Source organism: Vicia villosa, unplaced genomic scaffold, assembly GCF_029867415.1.
Source record: "Vicia villosa cultivar HV-30 ecotype Madison, WI unplaced genomic scaffold, Vvil1.0 ctg.000107F_1_1, whole genome shotgun sequence".
Taxonomy (NCBI): Eukaryota; Viridiplantae; Streptophyta; class Magnoliopsida; order Fabales; family Fabaceae; genus Vicia; species Vicia villosa.
In genome coordinates this window covers 19,366-30,058 of record NW_026705018.1, presented here as the reverse complement: position 1 = coordinate 30,058, position 10,693 = coordinate 19,366, and the positions used below count along the sequence as shown (strand labels likewise).

The 10,693-nt window shown below is 35.4% G+C and overlaps 1 protein-coding gene across 1 annotated transcript; it reads left to right on the top strand.

The window, feature by feature from the left end:
- Positions 1-1,976: 1,976 nt before the first annotated feature.
- LOC131624183 (metacaspase-1) lies at positions 1,977-7,142 on the top strand. The gene is made up of 5 exons (XM_058895150.1): positions 1,977-2,496; positions 3,722-4,055; positions 4,911-5,031; positions 6,463-6,681; positions 6,884-7,142. The coding sequence occupies exons 1-5, from the start codon at positions 2,139-2,141 to the stop codon at positions 6,941-6,943; spliced, it is 1,092 nt and encodes a 363-aa protein (XP_058751133.1). The 5' UTR covers positions 1,977-2,138; the 3' UTR covers positions 6,944-7,142.
- The last annotated feature ends 3,551 nt before the right edge of the window (positions 7,143-10,693 follow it).

Here is a 10,693-nt window from a genome sequence, read left to right as displayed (position 1 = left end):
TCATTAATACATATATATTCGCATTCTCATCATATATGTTTCATTTACATATATCACATATACACACATCAACAATTCATATCAAATGAATTCAACTTCGCAAACTATGCATTCACAGATCATAGCATTCACTTCATAAACACAATGCGACTCAAACTATGTATATGCATGTGGTACCATTGGAGTAAACTCCCAACGCTATCAATTGCCAGTAATTCCAAGGCATAAGGCAAAGCCTTCAACAACAACAACAACGGTCACATATCAACATCACACCGTTCAACTTTATGTTATGCTATGCTATGTGACAACATACAACAACCACGACTCGACAACGAAACAACAACATAACAACAACGGTCACATATCAACATCATACCGTTCAACTTTAGCCATAGGCTCACAAGACAACTTAACAACAATACAACATATATACAATATCAAGATTCGCTAGGAATCATGCCATAAGGCTATTCACACAACAATGCACAATAATGATCATATTGGCAATCACAACATTAATCGCAACAAAATCATCCAATTCATATTTTCGACCATGTCTGTCCATACAAAGTTTTGCTTTGTCTTTAAATAAAACTCCCGCAAGTAGACGGTAAGATTTGTCCCATTAAACTTGTTGGTCGCAAATGTCATATACCAATTTTTTTTATAAAAAAAGTTTAGTTCATTCAAAGAGAAATTTTATAAACACTTTAAAATTTAATAGCATACTCACTATTTTGATAATAAATCTTTTTATTTATGTATTTATCTACTATATATTTTTATATATTATATTAATTAAATTACTTATATATAAATTATAACTTAACTAACAAATATCAATTTATTAGACACATATGAAGAGATCAAATTACACCCGAAGAGTTACACTCACTCGTAACTTCATTTTAAATAAATATTTTTTAAAATCAATATTTGAATTGAAACATAATATCATATAACATTATATCATTGAATTACATCAAATATACGTTATATGAAAGATCATTCTAACGGTAATCTTTAGATATCTTGATGGTATAATAAATCATTATAGATTAATCTCAAACTTTATATGCATGATCTATATGATATTATTTTTCAATCCAACAGTTTATTTTAAAAAATATTTATTTAAAATGAAATTACGAGCGAGTGTAACTCGTAATGTGATTCTTTGGGTGTAATTTGATCCATTATATATATATATATATAGCATATCAAGTGAGATCATTTTTTAATGAGAGGAATAAATATCAATCATTGGATTCATCAAGAGAGAATGTTAATGTGGCCTTAAATTTCTCTCTCTCGATGAATTCAATAATTGATATTTATTCATTTCATCTCTCATTAAAAAATGCTCTCACTTGATATGCTCCAAGAGTAAGTTATGAAGACTTACTCCTCATCATCATTGATTCTTTTCAATCTAATGGGTAAAATTAATAAGTAATTAAATGTGGAGAGAGAACAATAATACTGATTAATTTAATCATTATTGAGAAGATTTAATGATCATGATAAGGAGTAAGTCTTGATAACTTACTGTTAGAGTAAGAATAGTAAGAATATCGTGTATATATATATATATATATATATATATATATATATATATATATATATATATATATATATATATATATATATATATATATATATATATATAGTTAAAAATAGTCTAAATCTCGAGTCGCATGGTAGGACTCACCAAAAATTAGTTGAACAACTCCATTAATAACTCCTATTAGAGATGATGCTACCATGATGCAATCAACTATAGATTACTTAAGCGGCCCAATGTAACATAAGAAACTTCAATGAATTTCAAATTGAGTTACTCAATAAAAGAAAAACACTTTTTATTAAATAAAAGTCTTCAAAAATCATATTTATATTACTCAATAAAAGAAAAACACTTTTTATTGAATAGTAAAAGTCTTCAAAATCATATTTATACAAAAAATAATAATAATAAATAAAAACGCGTAAAGCAATATTTTGAGCCTCCTCTTTCTTCAACTTCACCAAACTCCATCGCTTCTCCTCAAACACCCTTCTCTTCTTCTCCGTCAACGAAATCCCAATTCTACCCCTTCCCTCTTCTCCAATTCCCCACCTCAACCACCACAATCATGTACAGCAACGTAATCATCCACTGTTCCAGCTGCCACACGCCTCTCCAGGTCCCACCCGGCGCCGGATCAATCCGCTGCGCACTCTGCCAAGCTGTCACTCCCGTCACCGACCCACGCGCCATCCCTCCTCAACCCTATTCGTCTCCTCACGCTCCACCTCCTCCTTCCCCTTACAGCCAAGCGCCGCCCGGTCCTCCCCCGAACCCTCACGGCCGTAAAAAGGCCGTGATCGTCGGAATCTCGTATAAATTCTCGCGGCATGAACTTAAGGGATGCATCAATGACGCTAAGTGCATGCGGTATCTTCTCATCAATAAGTATAGTTTTCCGGAATCTTCCATCATTATGCTTACTGGTAAGTTCCAGATCGAATTCGATCGATGCCTTCTCGAGAAAGCAACCGTTTTATTTAACTCTAAGATTTAGAAATTTTCTTATTTTTCTGGTTAGGTTAGTTTAAATTGATTGTGTGTTTGGGTAAGTAAGATCCTAGTTTCTGGAAAATTGATTAATCTGGTTTGTGTCAGTTCCAAAACTGGCAACAACATTTATGATTACTTTTAACTAATTTATTTATTTTCAAATTATTATCGGTATTGACTTGTTAGTGGTGGGGTGTTTCGGGTCTTGGTAGGTTTCAATTACATCCCAACAATACTAACTTAATATCAAGGAATAAACATCATTTAAAAAAATTGCAATTTCAAAGATCATTTTGAAATGGGAAAAAAGAAAATGCACTGCCAATAAGAGACATGCATCAGAATAGATCTCATTTTTAATTTTAAAAAACTGAAATTACATGGCAAATTAAAGTATTTTGATTGGTTTTATGTGTAAAACTGTTTTACACTGACAGTGCACTATCTTTAAACTCTTTTGAAATATTAATAATGTGTGAACAAGGTTGATATGGACAAACAATTTCCTAGACCGAATTGAGTATTTGCTCTTATTTATTTGTTCTATAACAAAGGTGAAGCATTTTGTTTGAGTAAAACCCAATAGTTTATAAGAAAAATTTGGAATATAGGATATGTTTAGAATTATGGAATGTGACGGAATAGAGCAGAGTAGAACGATATGGAACGAGGTTCCATTGTTTGGATCAATTAAAATCGGATGCAGTGGAGCAGAATTGAGTGGTATGGATTCCATTCTATCACATATGATCATAATTTGCCTTGCTCCGTCCTAAAATATCCAAACGATGAAATGAGAAATATTCATTTTACTCTATTCCATTCCATTTCTTTCCATTCCACTTTGTTCATTTCATGATATCCAAACATAACCTTAATGTACTTTCTTAAAATAAGTACTCAAATAGACCCATCTAAATTACCAACTCAAGACACATCAGTTCCAACAAAAATTTAAAAACCCAAAGCAGTTCATGGTAGAAGGATTAATGTATCCTGATTTGTAATTCTGAGAAATTATTTGTGGTCTTTATTATGCTGTTTTAAACTAGATTGCCCATTTTCTTAAGGGACTAAAATGAACATTTACTCTTTTAGTTTTGTAACATGAGGATTAGATGGCAATTTGTTTACCCTCTTTTGAATGTCTAAATGCAGAAGAAGAAGACCCTCATGGTCCCAAATTTCCATCCAAGCACAACATCAGGATGGCAATGTTTTGGCTCACACAAGGATGTCAACCTGGAGACTCCCTGGTTTTTCATTATTCTGGTCATGGATCGCAGCAAAGGAACTATAATGGTGAAGAAGCTGATGGTTTTGATGAAACTATTTGTCCTTTGGATTTTGAAACACAGGGTATGATAGTAGATGACGAGATCAATGCAACGCTCGTAAGGCCTCTTACTCACGGGGTTAGGCTGCATGCACTAATTGATGCCTGCCATAGTGGCACAGTTATGGATTTGCCATTTCTTTGCAGAATGAACAGGTTACCTTCTTAAAGATAGTTTATAGTTTCTAATTACATGGCTTATCTGTTAGGATTTTGTTTTTGCTGACTTTAGTTAGCATCATGATGTTTGATTAACAGTTCTTAACTGTGCATTATTGGTTTATCGAAAGGAAAATAAAATCTTTTACAGTAAAATTATAGGATTGAAGTTTTCTATAGTGCCCATGATTGATCAAGGTCGAGATACTGTTGGCCAACAAATTAACGTAACTTTTGAAGTACAACAATTATTAGGAAGATGAATGCTAGCTACACACTGTGTAACACACATTTTTAACACACTATGATCGGTTATAATTCACACGGGTTCTATATAAAATTGGTGGGATCCATGTGAATTTTAACCGATCAAAGAGTGTGTTAGAAAATATGTTAAAATTGGTGGTATGCACCAAGGGTTGATCATGTCTATACCTTTTCCATTTGCACATCCCAAAGCGGATCCTTCAAATGTGGATGATGCAATCTTAGTTGGGTCTGTTGGATTATATTCTAAAGTCAAGAGAAGACAAGTTTAAAATCTTATACTAATTGTGTGTATTGACTATTGAGCTATGTGACTAGAGGATATGCTTATTTACTGGTCCCAATTACTTTGTTTTATCTGCATTTGTTCACTCAAAATAGAGATTATGATTGTTGTAGACTTGGGATGAAAAAAATTTATAAACATTTTGCATTGTATTGCTTCTTATTATTATTTTTTATTCTAGGTATCTAATAAATAGTGTTTTCTTCATTTGACTCATGAAATATGGCATATTCTTTATTTGCATAATATATATAGTTCCCTTGAAGGCTTGCATTTACTTTGTTTCTTTCTTCTAACAGCCGTGGACAGTATGTATGGGAGGATCATCGCCCTAGGTCAGGTGTATGGAAGGGATCAAGTGGTGGAGAAGTTATAAGTTTTAGTGGATGCGATGACCACCAAACTTCTGCTGATACTTCTGTAAGTTTTGGAATATTCAAATCTGGTCCTGTCTTAATGTCTTAGTAACCCGCTAGTAGGTTAGGATGTGATATCATGTGAAAATAATATATTTAAGGGCTTTGCAAAAGGCTAAACACATAAATAACAATGCAAATACAGATAGTACTAGCAGAAATATGTATCAATTTTCCAAAACAACTGCCCTGTATGTGGAGACATAAACAAATTCAAAGGCAAATATGAGTGTGCATAATTTAGAAACTTTATTCATCCTAGTCTTTAACTATATGCTTGATCTATGGAGTTGTTCCTCATATTTGGTTAGCATGTGGTATTTGGGTCTCACTGGATCTCATATTCCCATACATACAAATACAAACTATAGCACATGCATCAGTTGTGCAAACTTGTCAACACTATGAAGTTGAGATACATTGGTATTTAGGTCTCACTAGATCCCTTATTCCCATACATACAAATACAAAATATAGCACATGCATCAGCTGCATACTTGCCAGCACTAAGCAGTAGAGCTACATTGGTATTTGCCTATTTGCCAACACTATGAAGTAGAGATACATTGGTATTTGCCTATCCGCTGCATATTCTTGAAGGTTAGTTGCTGGAACTACACTCAAGCTTTTTGCAAACTCTTATGTCTTCCCACCTTAACCTAATAGGGTATATAGAGGGTGCATAGGGCTTGGTCATTGAAGGAGTTGGTGAATTTGATTTCACTATATTGATACGTTTGGCCTATAAGATTTTTGGCACACTTGAGTTATTATGGTGTTTTAGAGATGACTTTTTTGCTTTGATGAATGCACCAGCAAATATAAATTGTGTATCGGTATAATGCAAAGGCCCCCAAGAGGGGGTCCCAAAACTTTCTCAAGATAGGCAATGTAGCATGTCGCCCTTGCGAGAGACTCCCTAGCCTTCCCATATGTTGGGATGCGCGCCCATTTCTTGATTATATCCCCCTTTTCCTGAATTATTCGCCCGTTCGTGAGAACCTGGGAAGTGACGTGCCTTGGCTCACAACGGTATGGGAGAGGGAGTCAAAATGGGAAAATCACGTTCTCCTGAATAATTTGGGAGTTGACTACCCACTTCCCACGCTTTTGAGAGTGGTTATTACTCTCTTGGAGCCTAAGGTCCCCCAGACTCATGGATCTCTATAAATACTTCAACCGTGAGATCAGTTAAGACATAAACATGCCAACCAAATATTTGGATTTCCTCCATAATATAAAATATACATTGTGAATGACTTAAGGATGAGATAAATTTCTAAATTATTCACACTCATTTAGGAAATCCATACTCGCCTCCTCTACCTTTATTTGTGCTGATATTTATCTGTATTTATCTTTTTTCTTAAGTGACTTTATCCATACCTATTAAAGTCATGTTGTCTGACAATATAATCACTCTCACTGTAAACAGGCACTATCCAAAATTACATCAACTGGAGCCATGACGTTTTGCTTCATCCAAGCAATAGAGCGCTCTGGTCCAGGTGCCACATATGGCACCATTCTTACTGCAATGCGCACTGCCATTAAAAATGCTGGCAGCGGAGGTAGTGGGGGCGGTGATGTGGTAACATCTCTTATTTCCATGCTTTTGACTGGAGGTAGTCTTACTGCTGGTGGGCTGAGACAGGTAAATATACAGGATTAGTTCTCTGATCATATCTCAAATTTCATATTTGTACTGTTTCCTTTAAAATGAAATGCTCAATGATCTTAGGTCATAATTCACCACTTATGACAGTTCTTTACAAGTTTTGTATGTATGGAGAGGCTCTTAATTTTGAACTGACTTTCTGCTGTTCATTGTTTCCCATTCCCTTTTGTTTCAACAGGAACCACAGTTAACAGCTGGGGAAGCATTCGATGTTTATAGAAAACCTTTCTCGTTATAATGCTCGAAATTGTTTGTTATGCAATTTGTTTTCCTTGGCGTTGGCCCTGTACATGAATTGTATTGATTAGTATGACAGGTTAATTTATAATAAAGTAGGCGGGGTTCTTTATTCGATTTTTCTGTCAATGTCATGTTCGGTTGAACTTATGTCTGAATTTGAGAATGCATTTGCTCGTACTAATGAGTAGTTGTTGGTATGATTCATTCTATTATATTTTGCTAATTTGTCTTAGCTAACACCTTGATTTGAATCTCACATCAGATGTGAAGGTCATAGCCCTGGTTATAAATTTGTTGCATTTGTTGTGGTACCAAATTAACTAATGATATGTATTCTAATATTCTTTATATTCTACCTGTATTTGAAAATACTTCAATAAGCAAGATCGTTGTTAGCTAAAGTTAATGTGCATATTTTATAAAGATGAGTAGTAAAGCATATTATTTCAATAAAATAAACCACCTTGTTTATTTATTATATTAACGATTGAGACTATGTCGTCACTTTTTGTTTTGTTTTGTAAAGTACTATGGTGGTCAATAAATTGATCTATATTTTGAATTTATTTACCTAATTAAAAGTATTCAACATGGGTGACATTTTTTTCTTCAGAACTGTATAGGTGACTTAGATTTAGACCATATCTAATAATTAATTAAAAAAAAAAACCTTTTATATTTAATAGACTAGTAACATACGCGCTTCACAATGCTATGTCATATTATTATCCGAAATGTTTTCTTTTTCTGTGATAATTGGCGTAGCTGATAAGCGGAAAATAAACGTGTTGTCTTATTATAACCATATTCAATAAAATGCATGTTGCCGCATCCAAATTATATTGCCAAGAAACTTTCAATTATGCTTGTAAAGGGTATGTTTGTCCTCTTCAAAGTAAAATACTATTTTTCTCTTCTACTTTACGTGTACCAAATAATAGACAAAAGGGGTGGCAAAAGAAGTCACCACCAAACTGATCTGTCCATCTGCTAAGAAATAATAGGTTTGGTTTGGAATTTTATGTCTGCCTATCTATCGCAGTCTGCCCTAGCACCTGTTGCAGCCCACCTCACACACCTGCTAGATTGGCCTGCAAAACACGACCTATTTTGCCACCGATAAAAAAAAACACAAACCCACATTTTATATGCATTGTGCTGTAAAACTATATGCATTAAGCAATGAGACAAGCTAAAAAATTTCATAACCACCCGTTACAGTTCACATACGAGACAGGGTCGGGATATTGATATATATTATTATATACATAAAATTATAAGAAGCATACACTTGAAAAAAAGGAACATGGTGTTAGGGAGTTCAGGAGAGTCGGGAGCACCAATGAGACCAATGCTCCAGGACCACAAGAGAGGGAGACACCACATCTCATCCTAAAACCTTAAGGTGTTAGGTAAATGGGTCATCTCTCTTATATATCCAACATTACACCCATTCATAGGCAATGTAAGACTTTAATCACTCACACTTGCACCCAACATTCTCCACTACAAGTGTGAGTCCCCCACATCCTATAACAGGATCCTACATCGGATCCAGCTCTCGCTCCCCCATCAAACGAACCACGGCTCTGATACCACTGTTGGGGAGCTGGGACAGTCGGGAGCACCAATATGACCAATGCTCCAGGACCACAAGAGAGAGACACTACATCTCAACGCAAAACCTTAAGGTGTTAGGTAAATGAGTCATCTCTTATATATCCAACATTACACTCATTCATAGGCAACACCCAACATTCTCCACCACAAGTGTGAGTCCCCCACATCTTATAACAAGATCCTACACTGGATCCAGCTCCCGCTCCCCCACCAAGCCGAACCACGGCTTTGATACCACTGTTGGGGAGTCTGGGAGAGTCGGGAGCACCAATGGGACCAATGCTCCAGGACCACAAGAGAGGGAGACATCGCATCTCAACCCAACACCTTAAGGTTTTGGATTGAGATATGGTGTCTCCCTCCGTTGTTATCCTTGAGCATTGGTCCCGTTGGTGGTCTCGACTCTTCCGGACTCCCCAACACATCGAAGATTGAGTTTGACAAGCCCAAATACTTTCAAACTTAAAAGCAATTTGCAATTTGTAACTCTTACATTCCCATTAACTAAATTTTTATGTCTTCTCATAGTTCCAACGTCTTCGTCTCAAATTGCTTAGCCATCTAAATTGAATCAATGATTGTCCAGACTGTTGGAGACTTACGAGATTCGTTCAGTAAGGTATTAGAAAATTCTCAAGACCTGCCATTTCATTGAGTAAAAAAAAGTCAATGGTAAATCTGGTCATAGTAAACTCATCGCCACATAACAGTATAGCATGAAACAATTATCATTTTCATTAATATTTTATAAGGCATATCGCATACCATTAAGAAGAAAGAAGGACACTACTATATTATATGAAATGGTAAGAATTACTGATCTTACTTTGATGTTTCGCATCGATAACTCGTTTTTCTTTCCACCATCATCATCAGTTATAACAACAGGTGGGAGAACCAGTAGCAGAATAATGTCGGCTAATATTAACATACTGAATAATAATTAAAAACTGAATACGCAACAAAATAAAAAATGAATAAAAAATAAATAAAAATGAAAAAAATAATAAAACAATGAATATTGAAAAATGAAAATAAATTTTAAAAAAATAGGCAGGTAAACTCGCCGCCTGCCAACCCGTCACCTTAGCGGGACAAGTTAGATGTTTAAACTCAATTTCATTTGGCGGACTTGCCCGTCCCGCCTCTTTTTTGGCGGGATTAAGGCGGGGCAGAGCGGACATCCAATTTTACCACCCTTACATGTAAGGTTAGCACTTCATTGCCCAAAGTTCAAGATTTAAGATGAGTATAGTGAAAAGTGGAGATCATAAAGTGCACCTTGCATTTCGTGTCACTAGACTTTTATACCTTGGGTCATGTGGAGTGGATTTGAGTCCAAGTGGACCTTAGTTATTTTGGCCTTTAGTCGGCCCCAAACAGTTGTCCCTAAGGCTTCGTCGGGCACTGAGGGAGTCAGGAAAGCCTTCATTGTTACGGTCGGCCTTCAAGGATGATGTCTGATTCGAATTGGAATTGGAACACTTGCACTCAATTGGAAAAGTAGTAGGGAACAAGCACATTAAACGAATTTCCATCATTAAAACATTTTACTATTTCTTTTTGACACGTGGGTTTGTGCGATTAGTAAGGGTATGACGCTTTTTGTAGTGAACTCGAGTTTATTTTCATTTCTAAGAGAAAATTCATCTATTGATTAAGTAGCTTCATTCCATCGCTGATATGCATCGTTCAATCATCTTTGCTAGCAAACTTCTTCTCTTCTTCCTCCCTGATAATGCTCATCAAAAATTGTAGTTTTTTTATCAAAGCCTCTACCTTTCTTCATTTACTTCCCTTCATCAATCTCATATAACCAGATGCCTCTCTTACCTCAAGCTTTTATCTTTAACATTTCTTATTTTCTAGCCAAAATGAGTGATAGTACTGTTCACCTAATGAGTGACGTTGGTGGAGCTGGATGATGCAGTCAAGTACGGTTGGGTGGATACAAAAATGATGGGTATCCTGGTCCATTTTGAATACTGAGGTGGCTATAAATAATGCTAATGTCACGACCGACAACCCCCTAGATTGGTTGATCCTTCTTGTGGGTCCGAAGAAAAGAATATGTCGATCTTTTGGCGATTGATTGGTCCTGCTTTATGAATGGGTGTTCATAAGGATA

Bases quoted from the DNA above. Each gene is read 5' to 3' on its own strand.
- LOC131624183 (XM_058895150.1), top strand. From the start codon at position 2,139: ATGTACAGCAACGTAATCATCCACTGTTCCAGCTGCCACACGCCTCTC. The intron at 4,056-4,910 runs GTTACCTTCTTA...TTCTTCTAACAG, and splicing joins TTTCTTTGCAGAATGAACAG to CCGTGGACAGTATGTATGGG. The intron at 5,032-6,462 runs GTAAGTTTTGGA...CACTGTAAACAG, and splicing joins AAACTTCTGCTGATACTTCT to GCACTATCCAAAATTACATC.